At 58.9% G+C, this 23395-nt stretch overlaps 1 protein-coding gene across 1 annotated transcript; it reads right to left on the bottom strand.

Annotated features, from left to right (window-relative positions):
- Window positions 4501–23160, bottom strand: ADORA2A (adenosine A2a receptor). The gene is made up of 3 exons (XM_003483462.4): window positions 21412–23160; window positions 13000–13550; window positions 4501–6147 (listed from the first exon to the last, which is right to left on the bottom strand). The coding sequence occupies exons 2-3, from the start codon at window positions 13335–13337 to the stop codon at window positions 5241–5243; spliced, it is 1245 nt and encodes a 414-aa protein (XP_003483510.2). The 5' UTR covers window positions 13338–13550; window positions 21412–23160; the 3' UTR covers window positions 4501–5240.

Below are 23395 nucleotides of genomic sequence, written 5' to 3'. Positions count from 1 at the left end.
GCCTTCTCCAGGCGACGCATGGCATGGGGACTTCAGCATGTTGATGTTCTGCTGGGGTATCAAGACTGACTGGGGCCCCGCAAGCTGCCCCGACCTGGGGCTCCTTTTAACTGTCCCTCAAAGCAGCTAGAGCTTGCAGTTGCTTCTTTCTCTGGCACTTTGCCTGGCTTTTGCCCCTGCTGACCTTAGCGACGAAATGCTCATTGTCATGACATGAACTGATGGTAGCCGGATCCTCTGTCCCCACTTCCCCCTGCACATTTGCTTTTTCAGACTCAGTGTAGGACTTTACGCTGATCTTTACTCAGCTTTAATGCTTCCTGAGGTCATTTTGAATCCTGACTCTGTCAGCCCAGACATTTGCTATATCTCTTCTCTGTTCCCTCTTTGACACGCTTTAACTCCCCTGGTTGGAGACATTAAACACGTGGGACAGGATGGAGCTGCAGACAGCAAATGATCCATGGTCAGTGTCCTTGCCGTCTGCCAGTATCCCCACCCAGCTCCCGGTCCCTGCAAGCACCTCAGGCTTCCAGGTGACAGGTTTAAATTCACATTCTGCATGTTTCTTTACCATGGAATGGCTGGGCATTTGTTTATGTTACATATGCCTTCCAAAGCACTTTCACATTTACTGCCTGTTCTATCTAAAAGCAGGCATGACAGTTCAAAGAGGGACTTGCCCACAGTCACAGAGGCAGTCAGTGGCGAGACTGATGACTGAACCTGGTGCTGACCCCCATTCAGAGCTCAGCAGAGCAGGGTGTGTTGGCAGGGCCGAGCAGAGGGATGACTTGGCATGTCTGAACAGGGCAGAGAAGAGAATCAAGCTGAAACCCAAGATGCCTGGGACGGCTGCACAAGGCCTGGCCTGGCCTCTGTAGGCCTCTAAAGGCTCTGCAGCCGATGGCAGCTGTGACGCTGGGCTCTAGCCTGGATTCTCCCAAGGGAAAACTATATAAAATCCCATCTAACTTCAACAATTCCAGAAATCTCTGAATCTAAACCAGGTTCTGTCACCCTCATGCTTCTTTGCAACCCTACTAGAAAATGTGGGTGGATTGCAAAAGAACAAGGAAGAGAGATCAAAACTGTGACAGCCCTCTGACAACATTTTAACTTGAAAATTGCCTGCATAATCTTGTGTGGGCAGATGTAAATCAGGCGCAGCTCCTCAGCTTCTCCTCCTCTGTATCTCTTCGCAACCCCCTGGAAGAGGTGCCCAGACTGGACCGTTGGCCTTTGAGAGACAGCTCCCTTCAACCTGCTTGACTGCCCAGCTGGCTGAGGCCTGTTCCTCCCCTGCACTCGCAGAGCCCACATCCCGCCAATGCCCCGGCTTCTTTTCCTTCGGTGGTTGTGGCACCCTGGGCACCCCTCCACTGCTCCTGCCCTAGCTCTCACCAGCAGGTTCACCAAGAGGTTGAGGGGAGCAGAGAGGAGATGGGGCTCAGGTCTAGCCCTCTGCGAGCCCAGTGGTCACTAGGCATTAGGTGCTGGTCTCGATGGCTGATTCTCCCAGAAGACGCTAGCTCATTGCACCTGTTCCCTGGCCAGTCCCCCTCTCCAAGCCTAGCAAGTGGGAAGGCAGGGGGTCAGCAGAGTTGCCCTCTCCTCTGGCAGAGGAGGGGGTGGAGGAGGGTGCATGTGCATGGGCCCTGTGCTCTGTCCAGCCCGCTCTTCTGAGGCTGAGTCATCTGACATTCTCCCACCCCCTCCCAGTTTTGCAGCCTGACGGGGGCTGTCCCCACAGTGACAGTTATTGCTAATGATGAGTGACAGCGCAGTGACAGTGCCTTAGGACAGGGGAGGGGGAGGTGCTGACCCAGTGTTCCTGTGGCGCACCCTCCACTTTTCACAGTAGACAGGGGTCACTGAGGGAGAGGCTTGCCTCACAGCAGACCTCAGCTCACCCCACTTCTGCCTCTAATGGGACCCCTCCCATCAGTAGAGGCTGCCCCTGGCCCAGCATGCTCGGGCAGTGCTTGGGGCCAGTGTGGGAGTTGGAGGACTGTGTCTACCATGGCAGCATACAAGACTGGCCGTGCAGGGAGCCTGTGTGACAGAACGGGATAGGAGTGTTCTTGGCACATGGTGCTGTCCACACCTTATAGACCATTCCCACTGCCTGAGCAGCTGGCTTCCTTCAGCCCCCATTTCTCCACACAGTTGAAAAGAAGGTTCACTTTCAGTTCTGGGACACCATGTCCCAGCCCAGTAGATCCAGGGGCTGGTAGAGCTGGCCTAGGAAGTAGTCCTTTTGCTTCCTCTCCTCCCCGCCCTACTTGGTCTCCAGAACTGTGCCCCAGCCGCTTCTGGGAGCCCAGTGTGCAATTTGAGTCATTACGGAGGAAAGACCTTAATGCACATGGGGGCGCTGAAAAGGTAGGGCTTCAAGGGGAGAGGGAAGCCTTCCAGGGGCCAGTGCTGAGCCAGGACCCAGCCTGAGCCAGGCCTCTGCTCACAGACTTCCCTGGGGACATGGCCACAACTGCCATGGAGAGGTGCTGGGCCTCCCCTAGGATAGGTCCTCTGAACCCTCATGCAGGGACAGGCTTCTGTGTGGCATGCTGCCCACCTTTAGGAAGAACACAGGGAGAGCAGAGCTGCTTGGACAGAGCTTTAGGGGTTACAGCAGCCCCACTGTTACCGCTGGCAGCCCTGCCTGGGGGACATGTGTCTGCACCTGCAGGGCTGGGCCAAGCCCCACTGTCACTGTTGCTGCTGCTGCTGCAGACACCTGCTCCTGTCGAGGTGACTGTTCATGTCTGCATGCACACACGTGTGCTCTCATCATCAGGGAGTGACCTGCATCTGTTCATGTCTGTGCACGGGTGCTTACACATGAGTCTGGCTCACAGTGGGAGCCTGCGCAGAGTGTGTGTGGCCCCCTGGGAACCCGAGGAGGCATGGACACGTGTGTCTGGGCTCCAGAGCTGGCCTAGGGGCTGGTCCCAAGAGGGCCGAGGGCTTAGTTGTACCCAGAGCATTTTCTGAGGATCTGGGCCTGCCCCTCCCCAACCCAAAGCCTCCACCGTGCACCCAGAACCCTGTCCTAGGAGGCCTCAGAAAAGGCTGGAGAGGCGATGTTTCTTATTTTCCCACTTTTGTGGTCTCTCCCCAACAGTGGGTCATGGGGATCGATGGTACCGGTGCTCCTGGCCGCCTGGGGCACAGACCAGGCCTCAGCTTGCAGTCAGCAAAGGCCAAAGTGCAGAGGAGGGAGGGTGGACGGTGTGGACAGCATGGGCTGTGCCTTTGTTTCAGTGGCCCATGAGGACCCCTGGGTCTGCCCAGAGTCACCCTTGGGTGGGGGCTCAGGCACCAGTGCCCTTCAGAGGGTCCTCAGTCTCTTTTGCACAGCTGGTCCAAGGCCCTCAGACCGATGTGGCAGTAAATAGTGCTGAAGCAAATCTGTGCTGTTTGGGGCCTCTCACATATACATCTGTTAGTAAAAGTCTACTACTGTGTGGAGGAATGAAGCCCGGGACAATGGTTGTTTCTAGGTGCAGGAGGCAGGGCGGTGATACAGGGAGATGTTTCACTTCTTGAGCAGTCGTGGGAATATTGTATTATTTTATATTTTTCAGTTAGGTTGAAATGGTTCGTCATAAGTGAATAGGGACAGAGATGATGAATTTTGCAGTCACGTAAACCTGGGGTTTTATGTTCGCTTCTGCTATGTACTAGCTGTGCAACTGGGGCAAGTACTTAACCTCTCTGTTCAGGAGAGGTGGTCTAGTCTCTCTGTTGTTTAGTCTCCTGTGAGAGGGGGCTCTCAGGGGTGCATGAGGATTACTATGAAATTCTAATGTCCCTGCCTCGCCAGTGGCCTGTGAGACTGGAGACCTAGATGTGCCCTCGGCCAGGAGGCTCGCTTCCCCTGGGCCTCAGACTTCACAGCACAGAAGGGTGGCAGGGGCCCCAGAGACACATTAGAGCAGGAAATAGCTGCTCCTTGGAGGTTTACCATGGGAGGAGGGGGGATGAGTCTAAGGAGGCTGGTTTACCCACCCCCCACCTCGGCATGGTTTTCAGATCCCATTGCGGCCTCTGGCTGAGTCTTGGAGGAGGGCAGTGGGGAGGGCGGGGCACAGCTTTGGTCAGGTGACAGAAAGAGATCGACAGAGGACCTTAGGTAATGAGGGAGGGAGGAGCTCCATCCCCACACTGAGGGGATGGCCAGGGCTGACCATGTCAGTGGCCTTTGGGGAAAGAGCCCCCCTGCCTGCACATCCCACTCTCACAGGGGTTGCACACGGGCATTTGAATTTCGCTGCAGCCAGGCAGCCTGTTCCCTAGATGATGGGAGCCTGGGTGCCCCCTGCCCACCACAGCTGCAGGCTGTCCATCTGTCTGTCTGCACTTGTGCACGTGCTCTCACGCCTGTGATACAGTCTCGTGCCTGTGTGTTTTGTGTGTGTGCATGCATGCGCATGTGTGCCAGGCCTGGCTGTGGAGTCGGGAAGGAAAGTCAGACACCGTTCTCATTGGACAGGCTTAAAACACAACATGGCTCATTTTTATTTTTTCTCAGAAAAAAAAAAAATACATTCCCTTCAGGTGGAAAGGCAGTTAGGTTGGGCCTCTCCATGGGCAGCCCTGGGCTACCTGGATGCACCTTGCCGGCCTCCCCCATCGCCCCTGCGCCCACACCCTGGCCCTGCTCCCTTACAGGCCGGTGTCCTCGAGCAAGACGCAAGGCAACTCACGGCAGTGGGAGGGGCTGCCTGGGACTCCCTGGGCCAAGTCCTGGTGCCAGGTTAGCAGCAGGACCAAAATAGACCCGGCGGCCAGGGAGGGACGATGAGAAAATAAAAAGGGTTTCCTTGCGTTTACATTTTCTCCTGGAAGAAAGTAGTTCTGAGCCACCTCCAGACACAGCAGCTCCTGGACCCCTGAGGAGGCTGGGGAGGGTGGGGTGCTGCAGGGGGCCTGTGGGAACCACTCAGCCGGCAGCCAGCCTGCTCTGCCACAGATGCTCTGCACAGACAAGGTGGCGCTTCCAGGTGCTTCTGGATTTGGGGACCGGCCCCAGCCAGCCAAGATGCTCTGCACCGGGCCTCCCAGCATGAAACATCGGCTTCCTCGGACTCGAGACCCTTCTTGCTGGGCCTCAGGCTGCTGGGCCGGGCCCCCTCCTCTCTGTCCAGAGTGGGAACCGGCCACCCGCTCCCATGCACTCTTCTCCTGAGTGACTGGTTCTGCCCGCCAGGAGAAGGGCTTCCCTCCCGGGGTCATCAGGACACTCCTGCTCTGTCCTGGGCTCGGGTGGCCTTGAGGCCAGGGGACTCTGGGCGCGCTCCCTGGAGCTCGAGGCTGAGGAGCTCCACGTCTGGGAGGCCCGTGTCCCCACCACATTCCCTCACACTCCCTCCACTCAGCAGCCCCAGGGCACAGCCATTGGGCCGCCGCTCGGGCTGGGGGGCACTGCCGTTGGCCCACGCCCCAGGAGGGTGGCCGTTGAGGCGGAGGCTGATCTGCTCGGCATCGCTGCCATGAGCCGCCAGGGCCCGGGCACTGGTGCCACCTGCCTTGAAGAGCTCCCGCTGCCTCAGGATGTGACTGCGGATGATCTTGCGGAAGGTCTGGCGGAACTCACGGATGCGGTAGGCATAGATGAAGGGGTTCACCACGGAGTTGGTGTGAGAGAGGATGATGGTCACGTACATGAGCCAGGGCGGGGCATGCCTGCACCCAGGGCAGAAGAAGGTGAAACAGTTGATGATGTGCAGGGGCAGCCAGCAGAGGGCGAAGAGCCCCACAATGATGGCCAGTGACTTGGCAGCGTGGACCTCCTTCTGCAGCGTGGACCGAGCCCGCTCCCCTGGCAGTGCCTGGCTGTCCATCTGCTTCAGCTGCCGCCGGGCTGCCAGGAAGATCCTCAGGTAGACACCCAGCATAAGCAGCAGGGGCAGCAGGACACAGGCGAAGAAGTTGAAGTACACCATGTAGTTCATGGGGACCACATCCTCGAAGAGACAGGCCACCTGGCCCTCCCTGCAGCCCTGTGACTGGTTTTTGCCCACCTCCTGCTGGCTGCAGCTATTCCAGCCCAACATGGGAGTCAGGCCGATGGCAAATGACAGCACCCAGCAGACCGCAATGATGCCCTTGGCCCGCGTGCCAGTCACCAAGCCATTGTACCTGTGGAAGGCAGACAAAAGTCAGAGGCCTGGGAGCCCAGGACTGGGAAGGGTGGAAGTCAGCCAGCAAGAGCAGCACCACCCACCCACTACTGTGAGGCCCGGGACCAGCCTCTTTCTGCCTCCTGGCCCCAGGGTCCCCTCTGTTCAGAGGGGCCTGAGCCTGGGCTCTTCTCACAGGAGGGACAAGGAGGGCAGGCATCAGAGTCCTGTGATTATTGAAGAGAATGCCCGGTGGTCCCGGCACTTGATTAGTGTGCTTTGTGGGAATTTTTAAGTGATGAGGGAGGGAGAAGTCATCACCTCCACGTGGCACTTAGTGTGAGCTGGAATGGGTTTGCTTCCCTTTGGAGTGGACATGGGTCAGGAGTGTCCCCAGCATGGTGGGACCTTCAGGTGTTCACAGCTCTTGTGCTCCATGTCTTCCTTCTTCACTTAGGGTCTCCAGAAGCCCCCAAGGAGAGATGGCACAGGTGGGTAAAGGAGGGGTGGAGGTCCCAGGCCAAACGAGGTACCCTCTCTCCCTTCCAGATCACCCACAGCCCTCTGGGAAGCCGAGATTGGTATGTGGTAACATTTATGTAGCAGCCTTAATGTTCCAGAGGGGAGAGCTGCATGAGATCCTAAGCCTCAGGGAGATGGGATCTGCCCCAAATTCCCTAGAGCCTGGCTCAGGGAGTGGCTTGATTGGCCAGCCCAGAAGCTGACCCCAGGCCAACAAAAGGTGGATTTTTAAAAAGAGTTGATTAGGAGTTCCCATTGTGGTGCAGCGGAAATGAATCCGACTAGGAACCATGAGGTTGCAGGCTCAATCCCCGGCCTCGCTCAGTGGGTTAAAGATCTGGCATTGTTGTGTGCTGTGGTGTAGGTCGCAGATGTGGCTCGGAGCCTGCATTGCTGTGGCATAGGCTGGCAGCTACAGCTCCGATTGGACCCCAAGCCCGGGAACCTCCATATGCCACAGCTGTGGCCCTAGAAAGCAAAAAAAAATTAAAATTAATTAAAGTAAGAGTTGATTAAAAAAAACGGGCAATCCAAAAAGTCACCTCATGGAGTTCCCGTCGTGGCACAGTGGTTAACGAATCCGACTAGGAATCATGAGGTTGCGGGTTCAGTCCCTGCCCTTGCTCAGTGGGTTAAGGATCTGGCGTTGCCATGAGCTGTGGTGTGGGTCACAGATGCGGCTCGGATCCCGCATTGCTGTGGTTCTGGTGTAGGCCAGTGGCTATAGCTCCCATTAGACCCCTAGCCTGGGAACATCCATATGCTGCGGGAGCGGCTAAAGAAAAGGCAAAAAGACAAAAAAAAAAGTCACCTCACTGGCTAAGGAAGGTGACCTCAGTAACCTCTGAGGGCCGACCATGTAATGGTCCGGATTCTAACACCAGACTGCCCTCCCTCTAGTAACCCGACCCATCCTTTAAGTTCAGGTTAGGTATCTTCTCACAGAAGTTTCCTACCCAAGCTCAGTCAAACCCTATCCAGGCGGGGACCCCAAGGCTGGGGGGCCTCTGCAGGGGAAGGCATCCCTAGATCCACCTCTGCATGATCAGTACTGAGACAGGGACACACACTGGTGTCAGGAAAGACGTGCTTTACTTAATCTCAGAATGTGAAGTATCCCCAGAAACTAGTCCATGGGCTAGCAGACATAGGAGCCACGGGTCACGAATGTGTGAGGCAGGCAGGCTGGCAGGTGTTTACCCCAGTGTGCAGGAGGCAGCTGACATGCTCTGCACCCCTCAACTGTGCCCCCACAGTCCCCACCTCCCCGCCCCCGCCAGCAAGGTGTGCATCTGGTGCTACCAGGTTTCAGGAGGGACTGGGAGCTGATTTTCTGGGTAAAGTCTTCCCTTGTTTAAATTTTGTCAATGAATTCAAATTAAGGGGAAAAAAAAGATCTCTGACCTCTTATCTAGTCCAATTCCCTCATTTTATAGATGGGGAAACTGAGGCCCAGGAGAGGAACTGACTTGCTGCAGGCGTTGCAGGAACCCAGGCAGCTTGGGCCAGGGTAAGTCTGTCTCTTCTGAATCCGAACAGCAAGGGGCAGAGCTGTTCTCAGGAGCTCACAGCCAGTGCAGCAGGGGTGTGGGTACCTGCACAGGAAGGGGGTTGTAGACCTGACCATTTCTACAAAGCCCCAGCCAGCCAACTCTGCCTGCCCTGTTCTGGAGCCTCAAATGTGAGGTCACAGGCTATTTTTTTTAATCCATTGACTACCTACATAGCACTTACTCTGTGCCTCTGCAAATAGGTGGTTTTTTTTTTTTTTTTTTTTTTTTTTGTCTTTTTGTCCTTTCTAGGGTCCCTCCCGCGGCATATGGAGGTTCCCAGGCTAGGGGTCGAATTGGAGCTGTAGCTGCCGGCCTACACCAGAGGCACAGCAAGGTGGGATCTGAGCCGCACCTGCAACCTACACCACAGCTCACGGCAACGCCGGATCGTTAACCCACTGAGCAAGGCCAGGGACTGAACCTGCAACCTCATGGTTCCTAGTCAGATTCGTTAACCACTGCACCACGACAGGAATTCCTCCCCCCCCCTTTTTTTAGGCGGCTTTTTTTAATGTTGATATTTTCCCTGAGAAAAGTTTAGCTCTCTCTTGGGTTCTAGTGCTAGCGTGTTCCTGTTTAGCTGTGTTCTGTCACTCTGCCTTGCTGAGTCTCAGTTTCCTCATCTGTGAAATGGGACTAAGAATCTAGGTCCTGTGAGCACTGCCCCATGAGGACAAATGTAGCATCGGTGGTGGACTGGAGCCCAAGGTGAGTGAATTATTCACAGGAGAAATGGGCTGCCTCAGGCAGTGGTGCGCCTCCTGTCATTTTAGGCAGCTAAGCAGAAGCAGGCAGTAATAGGGATGGTGTGGAGGATCCTGGAGGCCACCAGCCTCAGATTTTCCAGTTGTTCACCAGTAGCAAACCTCACCTGCACTCTGAGGTGATCACAGAAGGGGAGCTGCTGAGGAGGAGAGGAGTCTTGATAACTGAATGCATGAGTCCTGGACAGCCAGGGCCCAGCCGAAATCCCTGCTTTCGGATGCCTGCATTAAGATAAGGAGACCCACGAGGCGAGCTGTGAAGAGGCCTTTGTGGGGACAGAAGCAAGATCATGGCTTGTCTGTGTGGGTCAAGGAGCCGTTATGCTCCGCCTACCCTTTTGTTCTTCTTCGATGTTTTAGTACATGTAGGTATTATTTACTCAAAAAAGGCATTAAACAAGTAAATTTTGTTATTTATTTCAAAGGAAGACTGGTAGGCTGAGAGGACCCAAACAGAACCACCCCCAAACAGCAGCACTCTAGCACTCCCAGGCTATGACTCAGGCAGCTACGTCTTGGGCCCTGAGCCTCAGACCAGGACCACCCGGGGAAAGCCCCCATGTCTAGAACTGCTGCTGCATCCCTGTGCCCCTTCCTAGGGGCTCCCCATTGCTCACACTGGGGCTCACCCTGTGACACCAGAACACCCCCTACAATTCCAGATGGGGCTTCATGTGCACGTGCCCTTCAGTCAGGAGAAGGCAGAGCTTTCCTGAGGTGCCCAGAGTGCCAGTGACCAAGGATGGAAGAGCTACTGGTCTCCAGGTAAAACTAGATTCCCCTGGGCACAGGCAGCCTGAGCATACTCTCCCTGAAGGCCTGTTCTCCTCTGACACCTCTCCCTGGCCTGGAGTCCGCATGCTCATGCCTTCCCTGGGCCTCTGCCCAGGCTTGGCCCCTCTTATTAAACCTGCCCACCCCCCCATCAACCCATGGCATCACCTCCTCCAGGGAGTCCTCTCTCCTGATCCTTTCCTCCTCGAACTCAGGGTGCTTGGTTTTGTCTCCTGGGGCAAATCACCACAAAGGACTCTGCTGCCCCACAGAAGGCCTGCTTCCCCAGGAAAGAGCAGTTACCAGGGGCTAGAGTGAGGGACAAGGGGTATGGAATGCCCCAGGAAAAGGAAGCCTCTGTCTGTCACCCTGGGACATGGAGAGTTCCCATCCCTGCCTTTGGCCAGGCTACTTTCTCCCCGAGCAGGCTCTGCCCTACCTCAGCAAGACCTGCACTTGGGAGGGAACAAGTAGACTTTTGAAACTGAATTTTTTTTTTTTGTCTTTGTCTTTTCTAGGGCTACACCCGAGGCATATGGAGGTTCCCAGGCTAGGGGTCTAATTGGAGCTGTAGCTGCTGGCCTATACCACAGCCAAAGCAATGTTGGATCTAAGCTGCATCTGCGACCTACACCACAGCTCACGGCAACACCGGATCCTTAACCCACTGAGTGAGGCCAGGGATCTAACCTGCAACCTCATGGTTCCTAGTCAGATTTGTTAACCACTGAACCATGATGGAAACTCCTGAAACTGAATTCTTTAAAAAAAAAAAAAAAAGTAGGGAGTGGGGCAGGCCTGGTCAGCCAGAGTATGGGCAGAGACTGGACCTCATGGTAGCCAAGTGGACTTACTGGGTGGGCGGAAGCTGGCACGCAGGGGATGCTGGTCCCCACTGGAAGGGGACAGGCTGGGGAAGGGCAGGCAGTAGCCACCAGGAGCTCAAGTTCCATCCGGCTTCCCCTCGTGCCCAGCCTGCTCTCAGGAGCCCCCTCAGAAGAGGAGAGCAGAGGCCCTGGCTCAGGGCACGTTTCCTTCTCCAGCCCCGGCCCCCCCAGGAGTAACAGGAGGCCCATAACATCCGCCCCATGATGTGGCCAGAGGATCAAAGACGATGCCGGGCCAGCGCCTTCTGCCATCTGTGGGCCTCCTGCCCAGGAGGGAGATGAGCTTCCTCTCTGCTGTCATCCCCATCGACTTCCGGACCTGAGGTCCCAGCTGACCTGCCTCATCAAGTGCAGTGCTCAGCCATGGTCTGGGTGGAGCTCAGTCCTGGGAGTCAGGATGCAGATGGGGTCGGTCCATGGCTTGGAACCACCAGCAGCTCCAAAAAGACCTGAATCCCAATAGCTCCGCCCTGCCGGCCTTCCTCAAGGCCCCATCACTCTAGCCCTCTCATTGGACCCTCAAGGCGCCTTTGTGAGCTCAGGGGGAGACCAGTCCCTTTCATAGATGGACAATGGGCCCAGAGAGAGGCAGCTGACTTGCCCATCACACAGCACAGCCTACCCTCAGAAAACAGACCAGCAGCAGCCAAGGCCCTTTCCATTGAGACCAGCAGCTCTGATCTCCCTCCTATCAGGGGATAAGTGAGAGGGAGCCCTCTGTTACCCCAGGGGATAAGGTGAGAGCGAGCCCTCTGTTCCCCGTGATGCTCCCACCAGAGCCACCCAGCCCACACTGCCTGGACCCAAAGAGGACGCTGGTCTGCTTGGGAGCCCTCAGGCCTGTGTCCTGAGCTGTCCATTAGCCTGGACTCTGGCTCTGCTCTGCCCATTTAGGCTGGTCCTCCACTAGGGCCAGCCCATGGCCCCTTCTCTTATGACAAGCGTCCTAGGCTCTCCCAAGACCACTGTCCCAGGAGGCCACCCGGGCCCTGGCTCCCTCCTCCATCTGAGCAGCATGGCGAGATGTCTGCTCCCCTGGATCCTAGGTTCTGGGGCCAAGGCCACCTGCCATCAGCTCCTAAAAGATTAAAGCCGCAGAGAATGGCAGGCACAATCTTCCCAGGCTGGCCCTGGCTATGCTACCAACTCATTATATGGCCTGGGGCTTGGCTTCCCTCTGAGCTTCCTTTTTCCAACCAGAAGATAGAAGGAAAGGACCTCTAAAGGCCCCCTTGGGTTTGACACTAAATTTCCATTTGCTTATGGAGCCTGTTTCCCTTCAGGTGGGTGCCCCCTCAGCCCACCGTGGGCCTGCGGTGCCTGCTCTATGTCAGAGGAACTCCACTGGGTGGGGCATGCCATCCTTGGTGACCTCCCTCAGGGCCTGCAGCCATCTAGGCTGTGAACCCAGCTCCAGGACAGAGAGCAGATGCTCTCCTCCAAGGGCATGGGACATACTTTCTAGCCTCTTCATTTACATGAACTCAGGCCTCAGGGAAAGTCTTTTTTTTTTTTTTTTTTTTTTTTTGTCTTTTTGCCTTTTCTAGGGCCGCTCCGGCAGCATATGGAGATTCCCAGGCCAGGGGTCTAATCCGAGCTGTAGCCACCGGCCTACTCCAGAGCCACAGCAACACGGGATCTGAGCCATGTCTGCGACCTACATCACAGCTCACGGCAATGCCGGATCGTTAACCCACTGAGCAAGGCCAGGTATTGAACCCGCAACCTCATGGTTCCTAGTCGGGTTTGTTAACCACTGAGCCACGACGGGAACTCCAAGGGAAAGTCTTCATTTACACAATACCTAGCTGAAGTCACTTCACAAAAGTTTCACCATAAAAACCCCCGTGCAACAGCCAGATCATGAGCTGTCTCCAAGACCAAGAGCACTTGGTGACCAAGAAGCATAGAATTTGCATGAAGGTCCAAGTGACTCACCAAGGCATTCAGCCAAGTCACTTCCCCTCTCTGGGTCATTTTCCTCATGTGCTAACTGTGGGCCGGCCCGGCCCGGAGGAGCTGGAGGAAGGCAGGCGCATGGGTGGGCGTCTAGCTCTGTGGCCCGGGTATTGCGCTGTGTCAACAGTGGCCCGGACACACCCACCAGTCCTGCGCCACACACATCTGCCAACAGCCAGAACACAGCAGCCTCAACCACGTAGCTGCGGGAGGGCCAGCCTGCCCTGTGCCCCTGGGGGGCAGCCCTGGGCAGCCCTAGACTGAGCCCCGTGGCCCTGACCTCAGCTCACCACTCTGACACCAGACCCAGCCCTGGCCCTGGTTCATCCTGATCCTGGCACAGAGCAGACCCTGGCATAGACCGCCTTTCACAACTGTGACCCACCCCGCTCCCACCCCCACCCTGGCTCACCGGAGTGGGATGCGGATGGCAATGTAGCGGTCAATGGCGATGGCGAGGAGGCTGAAGATGGAGCTCTGCGTGAGGACCAGGACGAAGCAGGCAAGGAAGAGGCAGCTGTGGCATGCGGCACAGAACCCTATGCTGATGGTGATGGCAAAGGGGATGGCCAGGACCCCCACGGCAATGTCGGCTGCCGCCAGGGACACCACAAAGTAGTTGGTGACATTCTGCAGGTTGCTGTTCAGCCACACAGCCCAGCACACCAGCACATTGCCCAGGATGGCCAGCACGGCGATCGCCAGCTCCACCATGATGTACTCCAAGGAGGCCATGGTGGACACCTCCATGGACAGGCAGGGTCAGTGAGGGCGCAGGCCAGCCCAGCTCACGGTCCATAGCTGCAGCACCGCCGGCCCTGCCCGGCCCTGAGCCCCTTCTTTACAGGAGCCGGCGGGGGGCCTCCCCCAGGGCCTCTTCACAACTGACTTCACGTCTCCAGAAGCCAGGCCCTCTCCAGGGGCTCTGCAGCATCTTTGCTCGGCTTCAGGGTTCCTGAGCACCTGCCATGGGAGAAGCCTTGTGAGGAGTGGGGCCACCGCTGGAGACCCCCAGGGGTGGCCCTCAGCCCCAGTGCCCTCCCCACAGGCCAGGTGCCAGCCTCTCCCACCCCAAACCCCACACAGAGGGCCAGGGAGCAGCCCCGGTCTCTGTCTCCCTTCCTGGGGAGCCAAGAACTTTCAGAGCTTAGTCACTTGTGTTGGCCCCTCGGGCTCAGCTTCTTGAGCCTTTTGTGCCAGTTTCCTGGTCCCTGAGCTCACCCTGCCCCACGACTCTCCCTGGGAAAGCCCCCCTCCCCCGGACCACCATGCCTCTCTCAGCCAGCCTCAGCCTGCTCCACCTGTGCTGCCTTGGGGGCAGGCAGAGCCCCCAGAGCTCCTGGTCTCACAGTAGCAGAGAAGCCCTCTGGCGCTCACTGGCAGGGAGCACAGGAAGGGAGCCACCCCTCAGAGCCCTGACTGCACCTCTGGGCGGGGCACACCCCCCACACCGCCTCCCCCTCCAGGACGCACTGGGGGACTACCAGCGAGAATGCCTTTCCTTTCTGAGCCTCAGCTTCCCACTGATAGAAGGGGAAGTTGGAACCTGAGCCTTTGGGGACCATTTCAGCTGTCACTCTTGATTCTATGAGAAACCATATTTGAAAAGGCTCCCCCAGGAGTTCCCGTCGTGGCGCAGTGGTTAATGAATCCGACTAGGAACCATGAGGTTGCGGGTTCGGTCCCTGCCCTTGCTCAGTGGGTTAATGATCCGGCGTTGCCATGAGCTGTGGTGTAGGTTGCAGATGCAGCTCGGATCCCGCGTTGCTGTGGCTCTGGTGTAGGCCGGTGGCTACAGCTCCAATTCGACCCCTAGCCTAGGAACCTCCATATGCCGCGGGAGCGGCCCTAGAAAAGGCAAAAAGACAAAAAAAGAAAAAAAGAAAAGGCTCCCCCAGAATTGAAACATAGAGATGTAGAGAATTAGCAACACCCAGTAGAAACAGCAGTCTCCCTAGCCCCAAACCCCCGGGACCCCCTGAGCTCGTGGAATCGTCTCTGTTGCCACTGCCAGCCCAGGGACCTCTCCCCATGGCCTCCACCCCCCCTTGTCACACTGACTTGTGCTGCCCAGTAGTCCCCATGCGGAATCCACCCCTCCTCTAGCCCTGGGTCCTCACGGGTCCCAGGTGCACATGGGCCACCTGCCTGGGGACTAGAAGCTGCCTTTCAGGCCAGCATGTGGCTCAGGCCTGCATCCTTCTCCCCTCTAAGACATGGGGGATCAGATGGGACTAGCAGCCTTGGGAGAAGGTTGCTTGTGGTCCCTGCCTGTGCTCAAAGGGCCAGGCTTCCTGACCCCATCCAGGAGGTGACAGTGCTGCAGTAGCTAAGCCCCAAGTTTCCCTTTAACTCCAATGTGCCTCAGGTTGCTGGAGCCGCCACACCTGAGAGGCACTCCTGTGCCTGTGGGGGAGAGAGGAGGCCAAGCTCCTGAGGACACTTTGCAGCTCTCCCAGGCCTGCTAGGGCCCTGCCAGGTACCATGAAGCCCACCCAGCCCTGCTGTGCTCAGGACACTTGCCAGCCAGCTGCCCACAAAGCATGTCACTGGCAGGGGTGGGGCAGACCAAGTCTCCTGGTGTCCTTTGGTGCTCCCGGCCTGCTGCCCAGAACAGTATTCACAGGGGCACCCTGACAGCAGTTGCTGTGCATCCAGGGTCTTGGCCTTGTTCAGCAGGAGGTAAGTGACAGGCCTAGGGTGCCTCCCACCCGGGGGCCTCCCAGGTCCAGCGAGCCCGGGAACCCTGCCTCCCACCACCAGTGAGCCAGCCGCATTCCTGGTGGCTTCACCCCACCCCGCCTCAGTCTCTCCAGGGGAATTTGCATGGACAGGCCCTAGACCATGGCCTGGATTCAGAGGACCCCATTCTGGGGGCAGAAAGATGGGGCTGCCAGCAACCCCCTGAGCAGATGATTAGGTCATTCCTGTGGGGCTGATGCTGGGCCGGCCAGTCCCACCGCCCAGAGTCCCGATGGGGTCACACCACTAGCACCTGCCCTCCACGAGAGTCAGGGTACCCAGCATGGAAGGGCTCTCGGGACTCTAACCCAGACTTCTGTTCAGTGAGGGTCTCCTGGGAGCCTCAGGACCCCTAATCCCCAGGCCTCCCTGTTGCCTTCTGCACTGCGGGCTCCCAGGACTCTGCACCTGATGCTAACACCTTTCCTGGCCAAACTGAAGCTGCCTTCCTGCCACCAGCAGGCCTAGGGCACCCTCGCAGGTCTGGATGCAGCAGCTGCTGCTGCCCAGGTCAGCCCTGCAGGGAGCCAGACACACCTGCTGCCCCCCTGATGCTTTCTGAAGCCAGCATGGGTCACGGAGCCTTGCCTGGCACACAGGCAACGTGGGCACCTGCCCACCCAGGACCTCCTTCCCCTGAGTGGAGCCCCATAGAGCCCAAGGCACTGGGGTGGGCAGGGCAGGCGGGAGGCCAGAGCCACTGGCTATTGGACCACAAGCCAGCCTGGGGCCGGGGACACCCTTTGCTCCCATGATGTAAATGTCCGGTGACAGCCTGTCTCAACGTACCCATCTGTCCTTGACAAGAATTGGGGATCAACATACACCGTCAGCCAGCTCAGGAGAAACAGCCTCCCACCACCACTGAGCCACCAGCTCTGCTGTCCCAGGGGCCACATGCCTGGTCTCCATACCCTCCACAACAGCTCGTGTGCCTGCCTGGGAGCTCTAAAAACAAGGGTGCAGGGCCTGGGCGGTGGTCCCCTGTGTTCTCACTGGCCGGCCCCATGAATCCCACTTTACAGATGAGGAATCCAAGGCGCAAACCAGCTGATGACCTCCCAGCCTTAGCGTGAGCATCAGGAGTGGACCAGAGCTGAAGGATGCCCATGGAAAAGGGCGGCAGGAGAGTTCTGGGGGCCTCCTGGCCCTGCTCTACTTCCCTCCCTCCACAGGCCCTGGACCAAGAGGGACAGGAAGATGGGAGACCTGGGGGGTGGAGCCAGGGTCTGGCAATTTCCTCTCCCTCTCTGTTGGCTCTAATGAATCCTTGGTCTGTCTGTTGCTAGCCAGGAGGGGAAATTAAATAAAAATGTACTACTTCCTTGTGGCCGTCCCTCGCTGGGGACAGGGCAGAGTTGTCCCATATAGATGCATCACATGTTGGGAACATACACAGTGCGCCTTGAAGGGACAACGCACAGGATTCCCCACCAGCCAGACTCACACTGTCCTCTTCCCGCCTTCCTCTCACCTTCACCAGCCTGGCCACTTTAATTAAAACTCCACTTAATCAGAACCACACATTTCCTGGCTCCTTGTATGTCAGACTGGCAAGGCTTTCTGTACACATGCCCAGATGGTGGCTGTACCCCCCAGAGCCTGCTGGGTGGAGATGACTGCCAGCTTCCAGGCAAGACCCTGCACACCTGCTCCTGGGTGCAGCTAAGGGCAGTGTACCCAGGCCAGTGCAGGGATTTGGACCTGCAGCAGCCATGTTCCTGAGCCTGTTCCTGGGCTCCAGACCCAGCCTGAGAATCCTTCACTACTTCCTCATGGCACACATTTCCAGACACCTGCTCTGTGCCACCTGCTGCCAGGCCTGCGGGGGTGGGGTGGGGTGGACTCAAGGGGGAGCTGTCCTGAGAGCTGGCTGCCACCCTGGGGTGTGCGGGTTATTCCTCACCTCCAGGACCTCAGCTCCCAGGTAAGATGAGCCTGCAGACTAGTTTCAAAGTACAGGAGGAATATTAAGGCTAAGAAAAATAAGTAGCAGCACCCAAAATACAGACAGCATTCCAGAGGAGATGAAGGGAAAACAGTGATCTAATAATGATTTTCAATGACATTGAGGATCTCCAAAGAGATAAAGGAATAGCATCCATAAATAGAATTATTGGTAGAAACAAAATGAGAATAGGTGACTATGAACAAGAAATAATATAAAAATCCTAGAAATGAGAAACAAGGGGTGAGGTGAACATAGTCACTCGGTTGTCTTGTGCCCCCAGCGAGACACTGGGCTTTGAGGACAGCGTGAAGGTCTTACACAGACCTCGGGGAGGGCAGTCTGGGGGGCGGGACCAAGAGAAATGGCAGGCAGGTGAGTCGCACCGACACCTGCTCATGGGAAAGGAACTCGGGCGGAGGATGGAGGGCAGCCAGCAAAGGACAAACAGCTGGAAGGATAGACACCTCAGCTCTGCTGCAACCACAAGCCCTCCCGTGGCTCTGCCATGCCTGGCCTGTGTGGTGGCCTTGGCCTGGGCATGAGCCTCCCCAAACCCATCACAGGAGCAAGGCCGTATCCTCCAGCATTGCCAGGAGGTGCGCATTCACAGAGCGTCTCCTCTCCTCTCTTTCCCCCTCTGCAGGGCTGGGCCCTGGCACCCAGGCAGCCATCAGTGGTGTTCCTTCCCTCATGGCCCCTTGGGTGTGCAATTGCCCCTCTCAGCCAGCGCCTGGGGGCAGGATGTGGGCAGGACCAGGGCTGAGCCTTGCTGTATGCACTGAGCCTGGCCCCAGAGCAGCCTCCGCATCAGCAGCCCCTGGGGCCACAGGGCCTTTCTCCCACCTGGGGCCTAGAATACCCCTCTCATCCCCTTGTGTCCAGTCCAGATGCCTGATAGGCTGCAGGTCATGCCTCCTCCCAGCCTGAGGTGACCACTCACCCACACTGGCCACCTCCTCTGACACCCCCGTCCAAGGGGCCACTCCACACACACGAGGTGCTGGTGCCTACCTGCTGGGGTCCCACTCCTGCTCCATTCCACACTCCCTGAGACCTGGGCAAGAGGCTGCAGTGATGGTATCCTACCTCTCAAGAGAATGCCTGAAGAGGGCAAGGTAGGTGGCCTGAGAGCACAGACCCTGCAGGCCTGGGCGGGCTGTGGTGGAAGGCTGGCCTGCTGAGGGGCAGGGCCAGGTGCACAGGCCCAGGAGTTCCCACGGGACAGCTACACTGAGGATGGGAGGGATGCAGACCAATCCTGGGGTCTCTGGGACAAAGATACAGTGATGCAGCCCCAGAGGCTGACAGGAAAGGGCAGGGGTCAGCCAGAACCCTGGAAGCACAGCCCTGCCACTGCTCCCAGTTTGCCACTGAGAGGCCAGAGGTGAATGCTCCTGTGACAGATACATCCCTGGGGACCTCTGGGCAGAGACCACCAGCCCAGACAGCAGGGGATGCCCCGGAGTGGCACAGACAGCCTTGCCACGGTGCAAGGAGGCAGCCTTCCTTCCCAGTGACCGCTGCACTGAGGTGGGAACCAGACAAGACAGCACCAGCCCCGGCCCGGGATCCAGGCAGAAGCGCCAGGCTGTGCAGCGCTCAGGGATGGGGGAGAGGCCTGAGAGGGTCCTGGCGAACTGGGGCACCCTGGCTTCCCCCCTTCCCTGCTACCTGGCTCCTCTCATCCCAATCAGGACCCCCTGGCTTCCGCACCCCGGGGACCCCTTCCATGACTCTGGGCAGGGGTTGGGGGACCTGCCACTGAACTGCTTCTTCCCACCACCCAGAGCTCCTAGCTGTACCCAGGAGGTGAGCAGCCTCTTGGGGAGGGCTCCTCCCTGCATCCCAGCTCCTGCTATCCCCCACTTCCTGCACCCCATCCAGGGTCCCAGCTTCAGCATGGCCCTGCCACTGCTCCCTCCAGCTCTAGGCCCTGGGGCATACCCTCCCTCCCAAGGCTGCCCTAGAGGCTGGAAGAACTTGGCACCTGATGCCAGTGGTCTCCTTAGGGTCCCCTGACACCAGAACTTCTTCTCAGCCAGTCCTTCAAGCCCCTGCCTCTCTCCTGGGCCTGCTCCCCTTGCTCTCACTGGGCATCTCTCAGCACACAGGACGGGCCTCCCACCAAGCTGGGGTGTGGGGAGCAGGGCCAGGCAGAGGTCAGGCAGGTAGCCGGGGGTCACTGCTGAGAGCCATGCTGTGGACGTGCATGGCTGACACCGCCCAGAGACCCTGCATTTCACAAGCACTGTGCCCTGAAGCCACATGCTTACTCCCAATCCAAGTCTCATCCATGTGTCCCTCTGCCAACAGTGTGCCCTCACTGTGTCCCCAACCCCACAAGCCTGAGCCCTGCCCTGACCCCAGGCTTACCACCTCAAGCACAGACCTCGACCGTCCCCACCGTCAGTGCCCATGTCATTTATTCTCCACCACAACCTGGACTCTACTCATCGCCCACACCACCATGCTTGTCTTACAGACGAGAGGACGCATTTGCTGGAGCAGTGACTGGCCCAGAGATGCCCAGAGAGTGAATCAGGACCACAACTAGGTTTGGGCATCGAAATCTCAGGTCCACTGGGTTGTCCTTGAACTCCTAGGACCAGGGTGTGACCGGGACCTGTATTTTCCAGGCCAACATGAGGGTGGTGACACACACGCGACCCCAAAGCCCTTCTCCTGCCACCCGTGCCTGGGCTGCCCCTCAGCCTCCCTGAGGTGACAGAGAGGCCAGCTCAGCCCAGGAACTAGTCTGCACTAGAGGATGGGCAGGGAGGGGCAGTGGCCCGAGGGACTCAGGAGAGCCAGGAGACTCCAAAGGACAAGGGCAGAGCAAGCAGGTGTGGACAAGCCTCAGTGAGTAGCTCCTATCGGGGCTGTGACCTGGGGTGGGGGCCTGGCACACAGGGCAGAGCCTTCGCAGCCCACAAAAGGCCTCCAGGACAAGCCCCTGACCCCACACATCCTTCCTGCTCCACCAGCTTGAAAGAGTCCTCAATCATGGCCCAAGGGCCATGACACCCAGGGGCAGCCCTGGCTGGACATGGAGGTGACACCAAGAGTCTGCTGGAGGGCGCAGGGCCTGGGAGTCCATGACAGCAGAGGCCAAGGGGAGGGAGAGCGGCCTGAGCTCCTGCGGGGCAGGAACACAGGCCCTGTAGGTGGAAGTGGCCTGGGCACCCTGCGATGGGGAGGGAGAGCTGACTGAGGGGCCAGCCCAGTGCTCTCCCAGACCAGCTCCAGTCTAGGGGATGGGGTGGAGACTCTCCCTCACTCTACTTCTCCTTCTTTCTTCCCCATGAGCCCTGGCCTCCACCTTCCTTCCACTGTAAAGTCGGGGAAACAAGTCTAAAGCGCGCTGGCCGCGCCCGTGCTCAGGCATCTCTGCTCCTCTGGCCCGGGCCCTCCTGGATCCCCTGGGCATCCTGCGCCAAGTCCCTCGAGGGCCGCCACCATTCCCGCCATTCCTACCTCGGCTCGGGACAGCCCGGCGGCCGGCCAGTACAGTCGGAGCCAGCCCGGCCTCTCCTGTGTCCCCCGAGTCCGGTTCCCGCCACCACTGCCCACCGGACGAGGCCGCGCTCGGTCGGCGTCCAACTCCCCTTCCTCGCGGCGCCGCAGGCGCTCGGGACGCCGTCTGCTCCCCCAGCCTCCCCGGACGCCGGCCGCGCCACCTGTAGGAGCCTCGTCGGAGGGGTCGGCCGCACTGCCCAGCCCAGCGCAGCCCAGCCCGGCGGCGCCCCCCGAGGGCTCCTCCAGCGCTCGGGCCCCGGACGCACCCGCGACGTTCCTGCCGCGCGCCCTCGCCCCTTCCCCTCCCCGCCTCCCCTGTGCACCTTCCGGTCTGGTTCGGGGCGGCCCGGAGGGTCCGCGCACTGCCTCCCGTCTGGGCCGAGGTCGGAGGCCGCGCCGGAGCCGCCCCTGCGCCCGCCGTTCCCGCCGCCGCGGTCTGGGCTCGGACCGGCTCTCGAACTCGCTCTCGGAGCGGCGGGAAGAGACGGGGCGGCGGGGCACCTGAGGGAGGGGACCCGCGCCGCCCGCCATGCCGGCCCAGCAGCTCCGACAGACCCACGCCGCCAGGCAGCCCTCCTGAGACTCTGGGGACCCCGGACCCGGGACCCCTCTGACCTGCTCCTCGCTCGCCGGCTCCCGCGGTCTCCGCCGCAGCTCCGGCTGCGACTTCGACTCCGGCCGCGCCGCCCGCGGCCGCCCCCTGCAGGCGACTTCCAGGCTCGCGCGGCCCTCGACTCGCCCCGCCCCGCCGCGCGGGGAAACCGAGGCCCGAGGGCGCCAGGGCGACCGGCCCGCCAGCCCCGCGGACGCCCTCCGCGCCCTTCTCCGGCCACCTCCACCCGCGCCACGCCCCTCCCTTCCGACGAGTCCTTGCCCAGGGGCCCGGGCCCCCGCTCCCTCCTCTCCAAGAAGCCCCCAGGGCTGCCCTCGCCGCTGAGATCCTTCCGGAGCACATCCTGGGAGCGGGGCGGGCCGGGCCCCGACGTCATCCTGGGAAGCGCCCTGTGACCGCGCCTCCTCAGATTTTTTCATGGATCCCCAGTTCCCGAAGGAGAAAGTTCAGTATCCTTACAAGGGCCCGAAGGGACATGCCTGCCATAGAGCCCCAGCCTTGTCCTCCCTTGCTGAATCTGGTGGGTTGCGTGTGCCGGTGCCTCGGTTCAAAGGATGCTTCTGGGAAGCCGGCCTCAACTTCCAGTGACCCCTCTGAGACCTCCCCGGCTCTGGGGCCTGGTCAGGCCTTCCACCTTCCCAGCCCGCATCGCAGACCATCCTGGAATCTCAGGCCCCGTCCCCCAGATCCACGTTGTGGATTCCAGATTGGGAAGGACCTCACATGGATTGGACCTCAGCACAGCCGCAGGAGGAGCCCCTCTTCCACCCTTGAATCGGGAGTAACCCCAGTTCTGTGCTCAGCAGGACAATTGCTCAGAGGCCAGGGGTGCTGGTAGCTAAGGGCTCACAGGAACCTTGCATTCTCAAATCTCCTGGGACCAGCAGAGTCACACATGGGAGCAGGGCTGTGCAGCAGCCCTGCAGGCTGGGAGGGCCAGTGGGAAGAGAGAGCCTCCACAGGCACTCGGCCAGCTGCTCCAGCCTCAGATGCAGAGCCCTAGGAGATGCCCCTCACTTGCCAGGACCCAGCCTCCAGTGCCTGGCAGCCTCCCCTGCTCACTCCCTCCAGCCAGCTGGGTCCCCTGCTCCCCGTTTCCCGATGTTCAGTGTCCCTGCACCCACTCTGCCCCTGTTCAGGACCCTGACATAACTCAAGGAAAACCCGAGACTTCATGGGACAAGGCACATGAGAATGTTCAAATTGGGAAGTCCCCTGTCCCTGGCTGCCTTTCCAACCCCCCACTTGGCCTGCAGACCCCTTACCCCCATTCACTGGGTCCAAGCCACCTACTGGCAACAGCAGGCTGTGCTGTCCTGTCCTCCCGCACTCATGAAGGCACCCCCCTTCCTGTGGCTTAGTGAAGGAACTCCCCCTCTAGGTGGGCCACTGCCCCTGGGAACACCCCGGGGGATGCCCTGGCCTTGTGGCTTTCCTGCCCGCCCTAAGGGACCTGCTGCCTCACCTGTAAAACGAGACTGTTGTCTTCTGCTCTGTCACCTCCTGAGCTGTGCCACCAGTCAGAATCCAAGGGACCTGGGGAAGCAATGCCCACCAGGGGAGCCTCCCCCAGGCTCTGCGTTCCCTCACCTGCTCTCCGGGCATTGCAGGGAGCAAACTCCTACAGCTGAGACAAAACCCTCCTGCCCACACCTGGGGCCCATATCCACTCAAGGCCTCACTCAAACACACAAGGAACAACTCCTCTCGGAGTTCCCACTGTGGCTCAGAGACGAATCTCACTAGCATCCATGATGACACAGGTTCGATTCCTGGCCTTGCTCAGTGGGTTAGCTGTGGTATAGGTCACCGACAAGGCTCAGATCCCGAGTTGTGGTGTAGGCCGGGAGGTGTAGCTCTGATTGGACCCCTAGCCTGGGAAACTCCATGTGCTGTGGGTGAGGCCCTAAAAAAATAAAATAAAATAAAAATAAAAAGACAAAAAGGAACAGCTCCTCTTGAGAGTCACCTGGGGCCCAGACAGGA

This window comes from Sus scrofa, chromosome 14 (assembly GCF_000003025.6).
Source record: "Sus scrofa isolate TJ Tabasco breed Duroc chromosome 14, Sscrofa11.1, whole genome shotgun sequence".
Taxonomy (NCBI): Eukaryota; Metazoa; Chordata; class Mammalia; order Artiodactyla; family Suidae; genus Sus; species Sus scrofa.
Note: the sequence above shows the minus strand (reverse complement) of the source record. Positions and strands in the feature narration are given on the sequence as shown.